Source organism: Astatotilapia calliptera, chromosome 18 (assembly GCF_964374335.1).
Source record: "Astatotilapia calliptera chromosome 18, fAstCal68.1, whole genome shotgun sequence".
Classification (NCBI taxonomy): domain Eukaryota; kingdom Metazoa; phylum Chordata; class Actinopteri; order Cichliformes; family Cichlidae; genus Astatotilapia; species Astatotilapia calliptera.
In genome coordinates this window covers 22,183,282-22,203,209 of record NC_137439.1, presented here as the reverse complement: position 1 = coordinate 22,203,209, position 19,928 = coordinate 22,183,282, and the positions used below count along the sequence as shown (strand labels likewise).

Sequence of the window (19,928 nt, the reverse complement as noted above, 5' to 3'; positions counted from 1 at the left end):
GAATGTCCACTTGACATAAAGGACACTTGTCCATGAGACACTTACGTTGCTCAGATGGGTTCAGAATATCCCAGTTATCTGAGCTGCTGCATGTGGTGGATAAAGTTAAAAATGTATGTAGACAGGGTCCAGAAGAGGACTCGTGGCGTCAGGGTGGCGTGTGCCATTCTGGGAGCAGGAATTCTGGGATACCGCTGTTGACTCACTAAGTGATATAGAGAGATGCTTGCACAGCTGGAGTCCAAAGGAGTCAGACGTCGCATGACACACCAAATGTGCTGGCACAGAAATATAAAGTATCAGGGCGTGTGTGAGAAATTTCAGATTAAAGTTTAAATTGTTCATGTTTGGTGGACGTTTACCTTCAGCTGAGTGTGTCAGCTAAGTATTTTATCGCACACATCTGCAGGTAACAGCAGGTACAGCAAATTGACATCGTTACGATACAAGCCTCTAGTTAACGGTGAAAGTCCAGGCTACTAATAAAAGGGATAAAATTCTGCTTTTCATGCACAACCCTACAAATATCAACCCTTTTATATTATGAGATCATCCCTTCTATGACAATAAACACCACGGGTGGTGTGCTACTTAATCTCTGCTATTAGTGGAAGGGGCTAAGGAAATCCCATGAGCAATGTAGCAGACAGAAAACCTATGACATCATATTATGTCTTGGCTCTCACTAATATTTCCCTCATGCTCTAAAAATGACACCCCCCGGACAACATTTAGATCTGTGTGTAAACTGCTGCTGGGGTTTTAAATCTCTTATTAAATAAGCTGCTACTCAATTCAAAGTGTAAGATTAGATATTTTATTAGGCCTTTTTGCATGATAACATATATAATATGTGTTGTAAGCCTGATTGTTTTAAGCCTGACTGTGTTAGCATTGCAGGAGAGGGATGACTTGGATGTACCCTGCATTTTAAACTATGACAGTTTATTCAATTTATTTTGACCAGATCCAAATGACCTGGTTATTGGAGTCCAAACCTCATATACAGTGGGCTATCTGCTATCTGATTGATTTTGTGATTAGACTGTGATGTCCTTTTCTTCTTCAGCACAACAGCAGAGAGCCTGACCAATCACAATGAGGCAGAGCTACAGAGACGGTGTCAAGAGAGACAGCAGGAAATTGACCACATGCAGCAGGTGCTTGAGGCAAAGATTCAGCTCCTGCAGGAGGTTGGTCTGCTGCTGTAATACTGACACTTGGGGATACTCTGTGATAGTGGCCAATCTTCCCAAATCTTAACTGCTTTGGTGCATGTTTCTTTCAGGAGGCCCAGCTGGCTCGCAGCGAGGCCGAACGAATGGCCTCGCTGGCTGGATCACAATCCCATGCTTCCCTCCTCTCCTTAGATGCCGCGATGGAGGAAATCCCAGAGGATGAAAGGCCTCCAAATATCCTGTCACCATCTAACAACAAAGACAGGTAAGAAACTACTCAGTTCTGGAGAACATGAGAAGAAATCCATCCTTCTATGTCACTGACTGGTTCTCTTTCTGCTTTCAGGTTAATAGAGGAGCTAACTAAAGAGCTTCGCACTAAGGAGGTCCACATCACTGAGCTGTGTGGAGAGAAGACAACACTCACACTCAGGGTGGAAGAGCTGGAGGGACAAGTTCATGAGCTATCTAATTCCCTGCTGCAGAAGGACAAGGATGTTGAGGTACATATGAGTTAAATTTTACATTAAAAAAAAACCCTCTGAAGCCAGGTCTTAAATTTCTTACTGAAATTAAAGGAACACTTTGAAGACACATCTCAGATGGAGAAAAACATGCTGGATATCTATCATGACCTGGACTGGGTAATGTTTTAAGAATGAAAAGATGCCATGATGGAAAAGATGATAGAAATGAAAGTTATCAACCTGCAGAGGTCTGATTTCAAAGACACAGTGAAAAAGTGCAAAATTTATGTGACAGGTTCATCCTCGAAATTTTGCCAAATTTCATTACGACAACTCAAAGTGGTACTCAGTCGTTTGTTTGACCCCCAAGTGGTTGTATGCATGCCTGACAACATCAGGACATGCTCTTAATGAGATGACAGGTGGTGTCTGTGGGGCATCTCGACCCAGATCTGCACAAAGGCATCACTGAGCTCCTGGGCAGTCTGAAGTGCAACCTGGCAGCATCATACAGACCAAAGCATAATGTCCCAGAGGTGGTCTACTGGATTTAGATCACGTGAGTGTGGGGGCCAGTCAAGCGTATCAATTCCTTCATCTTCCAGGAACTGCCTGCATACCCTCACTACATGAGGCAGGGCATTGTCATGCACCGGTAGGAACCCAAGACCCACTGCACCAGCGTAGGGCCTGACAATGGGTACAAGGATTTCATCAATACCTAATGGCAGTCAGGGGGCTGTTGCCTACCCTGTAGAGGCCACACCAGTGGCCTGCTAGAAGTCTTTTTCTAGCTCTGACAGTGCTCATCCCATTTCTCCTTGCACAAAAGAGCAGATACCAGTCCTGCTGATTGGTTAAAGACCTTCTACAGCCCTGTGCAGCTCTCCTAGAATAACTGTATATCTCCTGCATGCTCCTGAGACTGTGCTGAGAGACACAGCAAACCTTCCATCCTCGCGGTGTCCAGGTATCACCTTATGTTAATGACTTTAGCCAATGCAAAACTAGTGATAAACGTCAGAAAAGATGATGTCAGTGGCCTCCACCTGTAAAATCATTTGGGGGTGGGTGTCTCACTGTTGTCCCTCCAGTGCAATTATGGTTAATTCCTTTAAGACCAAAGGAATTGAAACTGCTTAACAACCCCTCGGTTACTTAAATGACCACATCAATATCCTAGAAGCTTAACTGAGTTGATGATTTATGCTGATTAAAATGTGTTCCTTTATTTTATTACATATTTTATGTATTTTTGGAGCAGTATATTATATATTATATTATAATGGACCCTGAGGTGCATGTGTGAAATGCAAAACCATGGATACTTTATATAAGCCGTCTAATGTTACTGCATTCCTCTGGACCACCATGTCTCCTCTGGCCAGACTTCTGTTCTAGAAAGACATCCTTAAAGCAGCATGTGTTCATGCCTCAGCCATATTTTACCAGCTATTCATGTAGATTGCAAGAGCTGCTGCATGCACCAAATAACACTTAAACACATGGATATGATTAAAACAGTGTCACAAATACAAAATAATATAATATAGAAATATATTAGATGCAAAATTCTCCTTTCTTTTTTCTGTGTGTATTCCTGGATTGGCTGGAGCTATTAGTTTTTTCTCTTGATAATTTTAACCTCTGTTTTCTTTTACACAGTTCTATCAGGAGGAACTTGGTCAAGAGAGGCTGCGCATCGAGCAGGAGATGCAGGTATGTGGATTTTAGTATTTAAAACGGTGCTGGATCATTAGCTTTCAGCTGTTATGTTCTATCCAAAGTGTGAGAGCGGTTTCACACAGCAGACTGAGTGAAGAATATTTTGATAGACTCTGCCTCCTTATGGACAAGTGACACATTGCATTGATATGACTAGCACAGACACACAGCTAAATTATTTGTAGGCAATAAGAAATGATCTATAGTATTTAAGAATTTTTACAGTGCGTACAGTGTGAGTGTGTTTGTGGTATAGGACCACATTTTACCCGATTTTATCACTGAAAAAGGTAAAATAGCAGCAAGACATCCTCATAACCAAGCTCAAAGAGCGAGCTCATAACAATATCATGAGTAAAAATAAGTAAAATACTCTGAAACTAAGCTGAAACTACATTTGTGTAGAAGAAAGGGACCATGAGGCAGAAAAAAGAAAACTACTTTGCTTTTTGAGGCTGTAATATATAGTGTATTGCTTAAGGATTCTAGTGGTAGCGAGAGCCATCTTACTGGGGGCTTATCTCATCACGAGAAGTGCCAGAATCTCATTACATTTACAGGCTTCAGCTGCAGTGACATCCTCAAGGGCACACTTCTCTCCTGATGCATGATGAAACTACGAATGGAGAGGGACTATTACTTGAACAGCAACTCACTGTAACCTGGACAGAATCTCTACCCTGTTGAGTAGAGATCTTGTAGGGATTAATACTTAAGAACACAGTGTGTGTTTAGCCTTGCTGAACCTGTGCAGCGGTGCTTCTCTGTATTTGAATTTGTCAGCATTTGCTGCAAACATATTTGTTGTCAGGCGAGTTTTGTTTTCAGGGAGGCTGTGCAGGCGTTTTAACTTGTAAATCATTTCTGAATGAAGGATGCAAATGTACTTGTTAGGCAGGCTCTCTGTTCAGATTTCAGACGGGACACACGTATGGGTAAAAGCATGTGTGTATGAGTGAGTGTGTGCCTCGGTCAGTGTGCAGTGAAAGGGGAAAAAAAGCTGAGGCAGCAATGGCAGCTGCGCTACGGCACAGCATTTAGTTACTAGGGTAACAGTGGAATTTGCATATGATCAGCAACCCTCTGAGTGTGGCACGTGGTATATATGAAAATTGTTAGCTGGATTCAGACTGCTCATGTGTTTAAAAGCTGATATTCAAATTTTCATGAGGCTGTTTGACTTTGCAAAATCAGAAGAAGATGATTGTTTTTGAAGTATAAGTACAGTATATATGTGCAACTGTATATAATACATGCTATATATATTATATGCCTCTTCCGTATTGCTGAATTGGTTTCTAAATCAGTGGAAGAAACTGTTGTTGTGTGTTCTTACCACAGCTTTGTTTACATGTCCTCACAAACATCAGAAGAGAGCATGTAAGAATGAATTTAACTGGGTTTGTGTGTGTGTGTGCGCACGTTTCCATGAGGAGCCATCCTTCACGTACGTGTGTGCATGCAGGCGTCTCACTGGTTAGCAGTTTAGCAGTTCTGGTTTCAGCCAAAATATCGATAGGTCAGATTGACCTTTGAGTGCTCGGTGACCCCCGACACTGATATCAGGTTGTGTTGTTTCAGACAGACACCTGCCATAAGAGCTCATAATTAGCTCCCCGGACAACACAGACACTTAGCCAATAATTGTCTGCAGAGAACAGCAGGCTGGACATGAATATAATCTGAAACCTTGTAACATATTTATTTCCAGGATCTCTTTGTCAGGAATAACATGCATAAGTGTAGACCTCTGAAGCAGTTAAAAAGCGAGACGTTTCATAGTAGTTATGAGCATTCGAGTTCTCATTAAATCTGAAAGAAAAACATTTTCCGTTGCATCCTTCCCGCATATGGCCCTCTGCAGCTAAACCTAATTTTAGAGAAAATGACTCAGGTTCAGCAATTAGTCTTCACAAAATCAGCAATCAAAGACTTTGAAGCACACATTAGTGAGGATTTCCAGTCTCATTCTCTGCTCTGACGCAGTACGGCTGCTTTCAGAGAGAAAAATGGTACACGGCAGGCTTCACACTGCATATATCTGCTTGGAACTCACAGTGTGACCATCTGTTTGTGCACCCTCGGGCAAACAAAAATCATAGCCGCTGCAGAGCTGAACTTACATGGTCAAATGCAGGACAAAGCTCTGGTTGTTTGGTCATTACAGTCCAACCATTGTTGAAATATCAGCACCATGGCAACAGAAAATAATTGTAGTAATATTGTGCTGGTCTAACATGACACTATTTACAGACTAAAGTCACCATGGCAATTGTGTTATAATCATATAATGATGTTTGATACGTTTGTTAATAGCAGGGCAGTTAATTGTGTTTTTAAGTGTCAGTGTATCAATTGTTATTATTATTATTTTTATTATTATTATTATTATTATTAATTAATAAATTATTAATTTAGTTAATGACACACAATTTGATTTCTGATAAAAAACTCTATTAAGAGTTTATTTTCATATGCAGCATCGCTGGCTCATTGCAACACAGGTGTTTTCTGTTATCTGTATTTATTGATTAGTATGTGATATCTTCTATTTTTACTCTGCAAAGCGTCTGCCTGACGACGGAAGGAATAAAGGTCAGGAAGGGGACTCTGGAAGAAACAGAGCATACATTTATTAACCTCGGATGTCTTTTCTTTAGTTTATAATTGCGTGTAGTGGTCTTGTTAATTCTAAATTATTAATGCTTAAAGAAATGTACAATAGTTTCGCGCGCGCCCGTGTGTGTGTGTGCGCGCGCGTGTGACAGAGCGAGAGAGAGAGCGAGATGGGCTGTGTCATAATATTTATGAATGTCTGGAGTGATTTGAGTCCCCAGGTTGACTTGCCTTCGCTGATAATTCAACTGGTTATTAGATAATATTATATTTTATTTTATAAAATGCAGCTGTTTAATATAAATGTGTGCACTGTTGTTCTTTTTCATTCATCCTCAATAAAAACCCACTTTAAGGGTTAGCATGCGACCATGCTAATACAGCTAATGTGAATTGTATAAAACAAATATAACTTGGAGACGTTTAATTTTATAGTTTAGCGTCATGCTACTGGGCTTTTCACCTGTTCAGTCAGGCGGACGGAGCTTAGCAAACCGGGTAGGAGGAAGTAGCAGACACCCGGGGGAGCGACTCTCTTTCCTGTTTACAAATAAACCCAAAATAGAGGAGATGTTATTTAGGGATGAATTTAAATATGCGTTTTAAAACGAAAGTGTCTATGTTTTGAACCGGTATCTCAGCGGGAGTTAAACTGCGAGCATCTCTGAACGTCTTCACCGGGCTTCTCAACTCCCCCTCGTTTTCCCTGAATGGTGCGCTCCGACGCTGCAGGTCTGGTTCGGGCAGGCGCTTCGTTATCTGACTGGAGGACATCCGACTGGAGTCCGGTGTGTCGTATCTCTGCCTGTAGCTGCTGTAACAGCTCTGAGATGAACAGACAGCCTTTGTTTGGGACACAGACGCCGCCGGAAGAGTCAGAGGATCGTCCTCGGACGCCTGTTACTGCTCGGTTTCCGCGTACTGGGCAGTAGATCCCGTCGCTTCCCGGTCACGATGAACCTGTCGTCGTTCGGAGCGGCTCGCGCCTCCGTGATGGTGCAGAGGCACGTGCGGCTGTGTTGGGAAATGCGAGATACGATGTTTGTTTTTTTTGACAGCGTGAGGACACTTTAAAGATAAATACTGCGTCTGATTCACGAGACATTACCTGACCAGTGTGCGCCATTGCGATTCACCTGCCCCTCCATCAGATGAACGGGGATCCTGGATGTCTTTGGATCACAGCTACAGTATAAACTGATCTTACAAGCTCTTTTTTGTCTACCTCCTTTAATTTATCATGGACTTAGAAGTCATAGCATGGACTCGGTTCAATTAGGAGCATTACACTGTCCTGTTTATGTTATTGACATCAGTGCTTGCTCTGAAGCTGGACTCTTCTTGCTGTTTATAAAGCAGCGCAGTCATTCTGAGGATCCATGTTTCCTCACATCCTCATGTTAGAGTAAATAAGATGTTCTGCTCCTCCCTGATAACTATAATACTGTGTAATGTTTGATCTCAAGATGAAGGAGGTGTGTCGTATTTGTGGACGGGAGCTCTGTGGCAACCAGCGAAAATGGATCTTCCATCCTGCTGCCAAACTCAACCTGCACGTGCTGCTCTCTTATGCTGTGGGGCACGAGCTGACCCGGGATGGCAGAGGAGAGTTTGCCTGCTCCAAGTGTACCTTCATGCTGGACCGCATGTACCGCTTCGACACAGTCATCGCTCGTGTGGAGGCCCTGTCCATCGAGAGGTTGCAGCGGCTCCTGCAGGAGAAGCATCGACTGAGGCAGTGCATCAGCGGGCTCTATCGGAAAACCAATTCAGATGAAGGGGCTGTAACATTAAGTGGAAGTGATGACGGACCAGGGGATGGGATGGTGGATATTTCAGGGCTAACTCATGCAAAGTATTGCGCCCTGCTCCAGGAGGATTTAGTCTACTCTTTGTATGAGTCCTGGGCAGATGACAGCCTGGACTGCCAACATCACCACCATCCTCAATGTCCTGCTGCTAAAGGGTCAGAGGTTGCAGTTGAAGGCTCACAACGGTGTACGCCCAGCACTCCCAGAAGGTGCCGGGGATGTTCTTATTGGCGGGTGGCAGACTCTGATTATGAAGCTGTCTGTAAGGTGCCCAGAAAGTTGGCCCGGAGTATTTCTTGTGGGCCATCAACCAGATATTCAGCCAGTGTGGTTGGGGGAAGTGTGACTGGAGGTGGTGCAGGTGGAGAAGGAGAGATGAAAAATATGGAAGATTCAGAAGACATCACCTCCTCTCAGACTCTAGTTCCTGGATCTCAGGACCCCTCGAGGACCTCAGATAGTGATCGCACTTTAGCTGGGCGAGCCAGCTCAAGCCCCTCTGTAGCATCCCTGGAGGCAGCTGAGGAATATATTCAGCCTGGAGCCATAACAGATGGATCCCTGAGCTCCCCAGTGGATGCAATCGAAGACCAGATATCTGACTCCCTCTCTGAGGAGCACATGGGAGCTCCACTTGGCCAAGCCTCTCCTAGACGCACTTTCTCTCTAGCCCTCTCTTTGCTGCAAAGCTGTGCTGTCTACCGGCCAGTCCGGAGCACAAAAGGGAGCAAGCTCCCAGTCTTTCTCAGACGAAGCTCCAGCAACGGGGGCACAAGGTTGTCCTTTACCGATCCCGTTATGGGAATGCCTTATGGAAGCCCAAACGGAGAAAGATACAATCACACGCCAACACCTGAGCTGGATACCCCTCTGATCAGAGTGGACACTGGGCTGGATCAGGATCTGAACCTGGCAGACTTGGAGAAATTGTTTGAAGATTTGTACAAAGAGTATCCTCCTCCTCCTCCCCACCAGGTACAAAACCTTGATCGGAATGGGGATGTCGGCGAAAAGACGAATTTCATTAGTGCAGAGTGACGGCGCTTGGTACAGTAATGAAGTTGGCCTTTGATGAGCAAACTTGCTACATCTGCAGTAATCTGCCTGAACCAGCCTGACAGGCTTTGATGTTTGACACCGCGGTCTGCCCACAAAACCATTATCACCACATTTTAGCTTAACTATCCACATAATCCAGCTACACACAGCCTCTGCAGTTAGCTCTCACCCCAAAGGACCTGAGCTTCAGTAGCGTGCAGCCATGTTTAGTTGTGTGGTAACACTATACATTACACAAGCAGTCAGGTGTGGGTAGCATGGCCTAATTAGCTAGTCTGTGTGTGTGAGTGTGCACACATAAAAAAAGTCTAATTTCTCTTACTCCTCTGTGTAATACCTTGTAGGGGGTATGGATTTGTCTGAAGCCTGTGTTTTTCCCTTACTACGAGCATGTGATCGCTGAGCGGGGAGTGCTCAGTGAATTAGGTTAGATATGGGGAGACGTTAAGACAAAGTGACTCCACTACTGCCCTATTTTCACTCAGAGCCCTTGAGGCAAAGTGATCCACGCGATGTCAGACCACTCTGTCATCTCAATACTGGTTGGCTACTAAAGTCACACTATTTCATGATAAGACCACCTTCTATCTTAATATGAAAACTCTGAGTTGCATCACCCAAATGGCAAACACATAGTGATATTCTTCCTGAAGTTGAAATCATTTATATGCTGGTATGTAGCAGGAGCACAGAGCACTTTGGGTAAACTCACTCATGCATGCAGATGCTCATAAACCACTCGAGTGGTTCTTTCCTTGTCATAGCACACACACGAATGAACAGAGTTTATGTATCTTGTGCACAAAAAGTATTACGTAATATGCTGTGGTGGTTATGAAGGCTTTCTATTTTTTATGAATTTGAGAAAAATGTGTTTTCTAAAAATAATTCAGCTAAAAGATATTGTGAATAGATTTTATAAGGTTAAACTCTGATGTCTTAACCTTTTCCAGAGTCTTGTTGAAGAGCAGCAGAGCCAGCTCAACCAGTATGAGTGTGCGGCCGGTCAGTGTGTCAGCGAGCTGCAGAAGGCCCAGCTCCAGGTCCAATCCCTGCAGGCCAAAATCCAGGAGAGCGAGGCCAACAACATGGTGATCCTCATTAAAACACATTACAGCAGCTGGATATGTTCTTTTATTGTGCATCAGGCTGATGGCAGCCTAACCTAACCTTTCTGCCTCCGTCTGTAGAAGCTGCAGGAGAAGCTGAGTGAGATGGAGTGCGAGCTACGTTCGCTTCGCCAGGCCTCTCAGAGTCAGGAAAGAACCATTCAGGGCCTCACAGAGTCTCTCAGCACCAAAGACAGCGAGGTGTGTGTCTGTTTGTACCTAATCAAGGATCGCTGTGACGTGATTTGTAAACCTGTTGTAAATGTGCTGATTCTGCTCTAAGGCCCAGGAGCTGTACCAGCTGATTGAAGGGCAGAACACCACACTTTGCAAGCTGCAGGAAATAGCTCATCACAGCCAGCTTGCTCAAAGCAAGGTGAAACTTTTGACCTGTTTTTTAATCAAAAATGTAAATGCTGTCCTCAGTGTGAAAACATGTTGTGTTTTTGACCTTGGTCTGTGGTCGTTCCTCTCTTCAGGCTCCGGCAGGAGTTAGCGAGTCCTTGGCGCTGGCTCAGCTGCAGGGCGAGCTGGTCGGGGTGCAGAGCTCCCTGTTCTCTCTTGGACTGGAGCTGGAGGCCAGCCAGAGGAGTCTGAGACAGAGCCAGAGGCAAGCCGATGACCTGATGAGGTTCAGGGAGAGACTAAACTCAGATCTACAGGAGGCACTGCAGCACAGAGAGGTCACCGAAAAACACAATCAGGTCAGTCTGGTTGTGACAGTGTGAGTAAACCTAACATGTTACACAGCACGTTTAACATACTTTCTTTCTACTGCAGGACCTGCGCTGCGCCCTTCACAAACTTCGCACTGAGCTTCAGGCCAAAGAAGCAGCTTTAAAAGAGAGCGAAGCAGAGAAACACGCTGTGACGCAGGAGAAAGACCGGAGCGTCGCACAGCTCAAAAGCGCTCTGCAGGACAAGGAGCAACAGTTGCAGGTGACATGCACAATTCCACACAGTCTGCTTACATAATATATATACTGTGTATATTCATACAGTATATATATATATATATATATTAGGCACACACACACTTCTTTTTTAGCCCATCTAAAAATATATTAATCTGTAGGAGTACTCAGAGATGGTGGAATCAACAGGAAGCGCCAAACCAAATCCAAGAGACGCCCTGCTTGAGAAACTGAGGGAGCGCATTAAAGAAAGAGACAGAGCTCTGGAGGTAAACAAGCACACAGATTCACAGCAGGGATTGAAACTTGTGGCAGATACTGAAAACAACTCATTTTAGCCACGGTTACATTCGCCTCACAAACTGATGTGCATTCATTGTCGGGACAGTGGGAAGGCTTTTAGTCACAAACGAGTATCAGTCAAGAGTCATGGGCACACAGCAATACAGACTCACACACCAAAAGGTCAGTGTGCAGTAATATTTTACTGCAGTGGGAAGAAATATATGAATTAAAAAGGTGACGATGAAAAGCATGTGTTAAATCTCTCGGCGTTAGCTACTGCATAGCTAAACATTTTATGCAGTAAACTACAAAACTATGAAGTGCAAAGAACACGGTGAAGGTTGAGGATGCTTTTCCATCGCTGCCTGCAGCAATCCATCGATGACAAGTTCCACTGTGTGGAGGAGCGTGAGGGCCAGGTGAGGAGGCTGCAGCTGGCTCTGAGAGAGAAGGAGCGAGACCTGGAGAGACTCCGCTGCATTCTGTCCAACAACGAGGAGACCATCACGGTACGCTCGCGACACGCAGCATCATCATGTCCGAACTGTTTGGTGTGGAAACACTAGAACATACATATTATGCAGATTAAAGCTCACAGTTTAAAACAAGCTTGAACCAATAAGCCAAGTGCATCATATTTAATAAATTGTGAATAAACTGAATTTTTTTTAGTTGTCATAACGCTCAGTAAACTCTCCATTTTCAAGAAAATTGAATTTTTCTGGCAGTTATTTCATGCTTCAGGTTTTATAGCATTAAACATATTACTCAGTATCTAAAGTTATGCACTGATATATTTTTGGTGATCGTGACCACCAGAGTCTTGACGGTTTGGTGCGGGGTAAAGAGCTGGAGCTGGAGCAGGCAGCAGAGGCCTACAGGAACCTCCAGTGGTTGAAGCAGCAGAGCGACGAGAAGGAGAGAAACTCCCTGAGAGAGAAAGACACCATCATAACCCAGCTACAAGCAGCACTACAGACACGCAGCCAGGAGGCTCAGGTACACACTGACATTTACAACAGCTTTCTGTTTCAATTATTCTCAGTTGTTTGCGGTGTAAATGTTCAAAGCTTTGAAAAACCATCCCATGTCGACAAACCTGTCTCACCAGTTTCTTACTAATTGCTCTGTTTGTTGTGTTGTGCGTGTGCAGGATCTCACAGCTGCCCTTGTCGCCAGAGTTCAGGCCGGTCCCACTGAGGTTGTGGAGGAGCTGAAGGCTCGGTTGGCTCTGAAAGAGAAACTCTTCCAGGAGCTTTTGGGAGACCGCAGCCGGCAGTCTAAGGAACACCAAGCACAGATCCAGGATCTGCTCAGCACTCTCAGCTCCAAAGACCAGTATCTGCAGGTGGGCGACATCGTGACATCGAAGTGCAGCTGGTAGATTATAGGTTTGGGCCGTACAAAAAGGCGGTTCAGGAAGATAAAGTGTAACCTGATCTTTCTCTCTCAGGACTACTCCTACAGGCTTTCCTTAGTGATCAGTGAGCGGACTGGCCAGCTACAGGAGCTTCGCAAGCAGCTGTCAGAAAGAGAGCAGGAGCTGCATGAACTGAGATGGGACAAGCAGAGAGACACGGGAGGAGAGACGGAGCATCTGCAGAGTCTCCTTAAAGAGAAGGAGGCTTTTATCAAGGTACTTGCTCCGACATTTTCCCTTGGCTGTTTGTCTTTCTATAGATCCTGTACACCTGGTGTTCACAGGCTACTTTATCACACTGTCAGGAGCTGATGAAGGCCCAGGAAGAGGCCATGCAGCCGTTTTCCAAGGAGAGCGAGGCAGAGATTAAGGCTCTGAAGGAAGACATGCAGCTGGTGCTGAAAAAGGAGGCAGAGGCTCAGGTATCAGTGAAGCTCTTGAGCTGATGCACTAAAATTTCATGTTTTTTAATCTTTAAGTCACATCTTTGGGTTCTTTTTCTGCAGAAGGAGATCTCTGCTCTGCGTTTGTCTTTAGCTCACCAGCAGTCAGAAGGAGATGCCACAAAAGACAACACTGATCACAAAGTATGATTATTGCTTCATTTCGAGTCGCTTAGACAGTGTTTAGACATTTGTATTCCTTAGGAAATAACCACTTTACTCCTTTTTAACCCTCCCCGCCACTGTGATTCAGCATGTGCTGGAGCAGCTGGTATCAGAGTACAGCAAGCTGAATGACGCCTTGAGGGCAGAGAAGAGGTTATACCAAAATCTCACTCACATTCATAAGAGTGACAGGTAGGGAAATTCCACGCAGGTCTTGTGACGCTCTGGATTCCTGCAAAGCTTTTTTTTTTGTCCTTTCTTTTTTGTTTTCAAAAACACCATTTTGTTCTGGTCTTTTTGATTTTGCAGCAGCTCAGAGAAGATCCAGGCCCTCCACATGGAGTTGGATTCAGTTCAGGCACTCCGCAGACAGCTGGAGGAGGTCCTGTCTCGGACCCGTAACACGGCCCTGCTACTGGACAGGGCAGCTAAAAAGCAGCCTGACTTTGGAGGTGGGAACGGGCAGGGTCCAGCCTCCAAGGCTGCAAGCACCATTGTCACCTGATGCTCTGTGTGACCACAGCACCACTCAGTGACACTCTAAATGTGAGATGGAGCTGTCTCCAACCACTGACGGTCAGGTTTATGAAACATTGCGTTCCTGAAGTAAGAGAAAGAGATCTATATTTTAAAAAAGCCAAAATCTGACCCTCAGTGTGCAGGCAGCTTTGTCCAAATAACACAAACACTCCTCTTAATGGTATGAAGTGAAAATGTGCAACTCAGAGTTTAATTTATTAATATATTTTGTGAGTGTGGTGTGAATCTGTTGGGTTTTTTATATTGTTTTTTTTTTTGAGGATTGCCTGCATATTGCTTTGTAGCTCGATTGTTCTCTATTGCCATTTCTGTGTACTGTCTCTCACTGGTGTCGCTCTTCCAGCCTTACTGTCACAGTGAAGTCACGTCTTGTGGAGAAATTCAAGCTCATGCCTTACAGTGAAACGTCTCACCATCCATCATTTGTTTTATATCATCTGTTTGTCAGCAGGATTGTGCACGCTTAGCGAAGGCCCAGGAAACAAATCCAAAAAAGACGGCCTCGTACTTTCCTTTAGTTCTGTGTTAGCTCTGATAGATATGCATGATAGAGTAGGCTAGTTGTTTTAGATATAAGCTGGCAGATGCTTTATGTTGTAGTAATTTTATATGATATGCATATTTTTAGCAGCTCTGCTTCTAGATCCAGCTTTGTACAGAGATAGGATAATCTACAGTCTAGACAGTGCTCTCTATTAATGACAGGAGATGTGAACACCAGAAATAAACCTTGCATATGAATTATTTATATGAGGTAGAGTACATTTTCTAGGGATTTTGTGCCCCCGATCTTTTCATCTAGCCTCACAGATGGAATCACCGTCAAAGCTCCTTCTACTTCTTCTTTTTTTGTGTTTTAAATGCATCAAAAATAAACATGTGCTGGCTTTTTGTCAAAAGCACTTCTGTTATGGATTTCTCTTTATTGTGTTTAATTAGGAAACCTGAAATCCTCCACTTATTCCTTGACATACCTTCCGTCTTTCCCCTCAGAGCAACCCACAGTATATATCATCTCTCTGAGCCTTTACCCAGAGTAGAAATATTATTTACCCGCCCTCCTCAGCCTCTCAACTTTGCCTTTTTTTGTCCTAAAGTGTAAATTTAAAACCATATGAACACGTGCTAGAACGTTTAATGTATAAATACAAAGGCAACAAACAGCAACATGTATTCTTAACACAAACTCGGTCCCAATTAATTTTCCTTCATGTCCTTCCTCCCTCATGCATGATAGTGTGGCATGGTTTTCATGTTTGCATGGCTTCCACTGTAATGCCCAGTGAGATATTCATAAACACAAAGCCCGTGTGGCGGGTCACTCAGTGTCCTCACGATCTAGCTTGAATAAAAATACAATTCAAGTCCCTCTTCCTACACCTTCCTCATATATGGTGACATTATGTAGTGTCACAGTGTGTAAACAGGGTGCCACATTACACCAGTCAAGCCTGCAGGGACACATTACTCAATCAGTATTGCCTCAGCAGTTTTGCTGAGTTTCCTGCCCTCTCGCCAACAACACAGAGACATTTAGTGCTGTATGCTTCATTAAAGGTGGACACATTCTGATAATTAGCACCCGTTAAACTTGCTCTGACTATGAAACAATCCTTTAATATGTCCCCACAATGCAGTGAGCAACTCTAGACACAAACCCACACCTATGATTCACATGTAGCTCTGCGCAGTGCGTGCGAAGGCCTATTATGTAAAACAGTTTCCCTTAGAAATTCTTTTCAGTCACTTTCCTGATGTTCCTGCTCTCTCTGTGAGTGCGTATACAATATTAGAAACAGAACAGAGAAGAGAACATGCAGTACTCGGTCACAACAACCTCCTTTAATCCCTGCAAACAGTCGTTACTCTAAATCTGCTACAGTTGTGTCATTTTTAGGTGTTTAAAGTGGCCTTCACACACACACTGTTACTGAGTGCACCGGTTTTTTGGCTGGCTTGCAACTTATGACATAACATTTCCCTTAAGTCCCATGACTTCCAAAGTGGTGATTCAGTGGAGAGAGAGAGAGGACTGTGGAAAGAATGGGATAGAGTGGATGCCGAGGAGGGAGAGGCTTAAAAACTACAGGACTGAGAGAAAACCAGGGGGTTTGAGATTTAAAGAAAAGAACCAAAGCAAGTGGATACTTTCCCTAAATGGTCATTTTGTTTCCAGAGCTCAGCACAGAGGAGGAAGAGGGAGACGATGAAGACGGCAGCAGTGAGGAGTTCACAGACAGCATAGAGGAGGATGACGATAGCGTGAATGCCAGAAGTTTGACCTCCGGTCAGGTAAAGTGCTTTTACTAACACTTCACTGTGACCATTAAGAGCATCTCACCTACTCCCATGACTTAAAGGGTAAGAACTAAGAAGTATTATTTCTAACTCTGTAGGCTTCTGTTAAGGCTCAAGGACCTGAGTGTGTGACCCGAGGGCTGGTGAGGGGGGCACAGTCCCAGACAGCTGATGTAAAGCAGCTCGATGAAGCAAAGAAGACACTCGAGTTCGAGCTTGAAGAAATAAAGTCACAGCTGGAGAGGGATGGATACACCTCTGTAGCTCAGATGAGGTGTGTAATTTGCTTTAAATGACTTATTGTTTACCTGATCGTGCTGTGTTTGATGGCACCATTATGCTTATTTGTCCTTCTGTTCGACTTTTGCTAGGAGTGCCCTGCAGAAGCTGCAAAGGGAGAACCAGGCCCTGAAAGAAAACCAAGTACGAGCTGGAGTGGTGGGGACAAACACAGAGAAGAGTCTGAGCCCAGAAGAAGAACAGGAAGAAGAAGAAGAAGAGGAGGAGGAAGAAGAGGAGGAAGAAGAAGAAGAAGAAGAGGAGGAGGAGGAAGAGGATACTGAGGAAGAAGATGAACTGGAAACATCTCCGGTGCCGGCGGGGAAGCGAGGTCCTCCATGTGTTAGTCTGAGCAACGAGCCAGGGAAGAGGCACTGCATGAGGCCATGCTCTCTGAACCTGGGCACACTGACATCTCACCATGTCACACACCAACCTGAAGCGGTAACACATCATACCCTCATTATCTGATCATTATTACAGATTTAGTGTGATTCTCTTTAGTGTTAGAGAGAATAAAATGACCAGACAGTTTAATACCAGAAACAGTACTCAGATCATTAAATGTAACATATACAGTTTAGATGGGAAAATATGTTAGAAACAATTGAAGGGCAACAAAGTGTCACTAGTGAAATTTAATTTAGTCTGATACTGCTTATAATTGGATCATCAGTAATCCAGGTGTACTAAATAGTTGTACTAACAAGTTTAAATGTAATCATATTAATTGACATGTTTTACATATAAACGTAGCTCTTAAAAAAGAATCAGAAACAGTCAGTTAATGTCTTGTTATATGTGATATTTCAGTGCAAGAGATGCTGTATGACTAAATAATTAAATGATGTGCCTGTGAAGATTACACATCAGTGTTGCTTAGATGCTTTGCTTTTGCAGGAGACAGCGGTCGCCGGTGACAGCTCTCAGGTCAGAGCGCTCTGGCGAGATAAAGAGGATGGCCTCCGTGAACAGGCGTCTCGTCTTCACGCTGATCTGACTCTGAGCCAGCAGGAGAACAGAGAGCTGCAAGAGAGGCTGATGGTGTCTGAGGCCACGGTCCAAGCTCAGGCCGAACAGCTGAAGGAGTACAGAGATCTGCTCAGTGAGTCACTCTGAGGCGCATGTATAAAGGAAGGCTGGGATGAGTTAGACAAATACATTTAAACATATTTAATTATTTGGTATAAAGGAATGAAGTAAGTTCTGCCTCATGTCTGTGCAGCCGAGACGTCTGTCCAGCAGGCCAACAAGCAGGTGCAGGTGGATCTTCAGGATCTGGGTTATGAAACTTGTGGCCGGAGTGAGAACGAAGCAGAGAGAGAAGACACCAGCAGCCCAGGTGATGAACAAAGATCTGATTCATTTTAGACCAAACACATGCTCTTTAAGATACTCTCATTAATCATGTCTCACCTCTCCTCCTTGCAGAGTTTGACGACCTAGAGATGTGCACGTCGCTGTCCCATCCTCAGGACTGTGAGGGTGGTGGCTGGTACGCTGGAAGGTGCAGCAGTAGCAGAGGCGCTTATGAAATGAGGGATGAGTCGGCGTCTCTCCAGCATCTGGTCCAGGATCTGCGCTCACAGCTTACTCGCTGTCACAAAGTGATCCGTGGACTGCAGCTCCGTGTCCGGTCTTTGTCTGCGACCAGCGACTACGCCTCCAGCTTGGAGCGCACCCCCCGCAAGGTACTGACTCACCAACAAATGCTGTACTTTAAATGTATTTAATGTTAAAGAAAAAACAATTCAAAAAACAGGGGTTTTTTTTGCTTTTCATCCTCACCCTTTAGGTAAACTGGGCGCTTGAAAGATCACCAGCCCCGAGTGGTGTGGAAGAGGATGAAGGCTGGTTATCTGATACCCAAGGGGCTCGTCCAGCGTCCAAGCCAAGCAGGGAGCTCCAAGAACTGATGGAACGAGTCGCGTCGCTGGAGGCTCAGTTGAAAACTACCAGATCGGAGGGCAAAGGCCAAGCAGAAGAAGGGAAATGTGCCACCTGGCCTGGGTAGGTTAGCAGCGATAAAGTGGCAGTGTTGCACATTTACTTTTTATCTAGAATCAGTTGATGTATGCACATAAGAGCGAGACTAATCTCCCTTAACACTGCGGTGCATTTTGTCCCTGTGGCGGCTGATTGTCTGTGCAGGAAGTACAACTCTCTGATCCAGGCTCAAGCTCGTGAGCTGTCCCACCTGAGGCAGCGGATGAGAGAAGGGCAAGGAGTCTGTCACATCCTGACCCAACACCTGGGAGACACCACCAAGGTGCTGCAAACACACTCACTGATTCAGTGATATTTTCTACATTTTATCAACATGGAGAGAGAATAAAGTTCTAGCAAAGTTCATAGCAGATTCTCACAGATGCACTAAACGTCAACAACTTTCAGGCTTTTGAGGAGCTCCTGCGGGCCAATGATATTGACTACTACATGGGTCAGAGCTTCAGGGAGCAGCTGGCACAGAGCACTGCCCTGGCACAAAGAGTGGTCACCAAGATTAGTGGACGTAAGGAACGTTTCTTTAAAAAAACTGTTTCTACTGTTATTTAAAATCTCACCGCTCCATCTTTCCTCTTTTCTCTCCACAGGAGAACGTGTAGAGAGCCATGACGACAAGACAGGCCACGAGTTGCTCGCTTTGCGGTAAGTGAGCTTGTTCATATCTATATGTGTAATGTGAGAATATGTAGGAGATTAAACTATTTTAGGGTGGTAGCAATTAAACCAAGGAGCGATCTTTGCTTAAAATCAAGCAACCAGCAACATCTGGGGATGAAAAGTGAAGCCATCACTGTTCGAATAATTAGTTGAGCCTGGTTCCAAAATCAAGTCAGTCCCCAGAAACTGACACAGACCAAAATTTAAGCAGAAGCATGAAGATTCAGCCTAGCATGAAGATCACTTTTGGTCTTTATCAAAACTGCACCTGCAGTTTTGTGATCTGTTGACCCCCACTGAACTTAATAGCTCACTTTGCAGCACTAAGTCTGTCCCACTGATTAGTTTGCTCTGTCATGTGACACGCTGTGAGGAGCTGTCTGCATAGCTACTTATGTTGGAGAGAAGACAGAAGGTCTGCTGTTAATCCACACGCGGGCCACCACGCGGATCGTTTAAGTTACTCTAGCTGAACAGACAGCTTCCTGGTGTCCACCCAGACAGGCTTTAAAATGCTCAGTGTTTCTGTATTCTTCACAGCTTGGCACACTGTTTCTGTTGGATTCATGCTAAGTCACTTATTCGTGGATTTCTGTTGTATTGACGCTTGCTGCTGTACTGATAAATATTTGTTTTGAAATATTTTCCAGCATGCAACATTTTTAAGGGTTATCAGGAAAGCTGGTGAAATAAAAAAACAAAGACACTTAAAAAAAAAAAAAAGATGCTGTCAGAGAGCCAGGGGACCCAAAACAGCAAGAGAGACACAAATACATAGCATGAGGGTCTGTAAGGCCTCTAGACCCACTTGTGACTCACTAGAAGTGATTTCTCATCTTCTATATAAATGTGTCTGCATGGTCAGTTTCTCTCATTTAATTTCATTCGACTTTGGTTGCAATTCTTTTGGGTGCTTACACAGAAGATGTCCACACATCGTTGCATCACACACATT

At 44.3% G+C, this 19,928-nt stretch overlaps 1 protein-coding gene across 12 annotated transcripts in view; it reads left to right on the top strand.

Moving 5' to 3' along the window:
• LOC113010876 (myomegalin) overlaps positions 1-19,928 on the top strand; it is a 55,079-nt gene that overhangs the window by 18,958 nt on the left and 16,193 nt on the right. For 10 of the 12 annotated variants that reach the window (XM_080293348.1, XM_026150129.2, XM_080293346.1 and 7 more), the window contains exons 1-25: positions 6,434-8,772; positions 9,810-9,947; positions 10,047-10,166; positions 10,249-10,341; positions 10,445-10,669; positions 10,746-10,904; positions 11,041-11,148; positions 11,536-11,673; positions 11,984-12,163; positions 12,318-12,512; positions 12,618-12,800; positions 12,890-13,006; positions 13,091-13,171; positions 13,281-13,384; positions 13,502-13,644; positions 15,909-16,024; positions 16,129-16,304; positions 16,402-16,753; positions 17,210-17,414; positions 17,535-17,651; positions 17,741-18,000; positions 18,105-18,319; positions 18,461-18,578; positions 18,704-18,821; positions 18,904-18,958. In XM_080293348.1, the coding sequence (XP_080149474.1) occupies positions 7,438-8,772; positions 9,810-9,947; positions 10,047-10,166; positions 10,249-10,341; positions 10,445-10,669; positions 10,746-10,904; positions 11,041-11,148; positions 11,536-11,673; positions 11,984-12,163; positions 12,318-12,512; positions 12,618-12,800; positions 12,890-13,006; positions 13,091-13,171; positions 13,281-13,384; positions 13,502-13,644; positions 15,909-16,024; positions 16,129-16,304; positions 16,402-16,753; positions 17,210-17,414; positions 17,535-17,651; positions 17,741-18,000; positions 18,105-18,319; positions 18,461-18,578; positions 18,704-18,821; positions 18,904-18,958 (5,051 nt within the window). In that variant the 5' untranslated portion in view covers positions 6,434-7,437. Of the gene's footprint in view, positions 1-1,069; positions 1,194-1,288; positions 1,444-1,524; positions 1,682-3,310; positions 3,365-6,433; positions 8,773-9,809; positions 9,948-10,046; positions 10,167-10,248; positions 10,342-10,444; positions 10,670-10,745; positions 10,905-11,040; positions 11,149-11,535; positions 11,674-11,983; positions 12,164-12,317; positions 12,513-12,617; positions 12,801-12,889; positions 13,007-13,090; positions 13,172-13,280; positions 13,385-13,501; positions 13,645-15,908; positions 16,025-16,128; positions 16,305-16,401; positions 16,754-17,209; positions 17,415-17,534; positions 17,652-17,740; positions 18,001-18,104; positions 18,320-18,460; positions 18,579-18,703; positions 18,822-18,903; positions 18,959-19,928 lie in introns of those variants that run through there. The other 2 variants (XM_026150130.2, XM_080293345.1) reach the window with 2 other exon arrangements.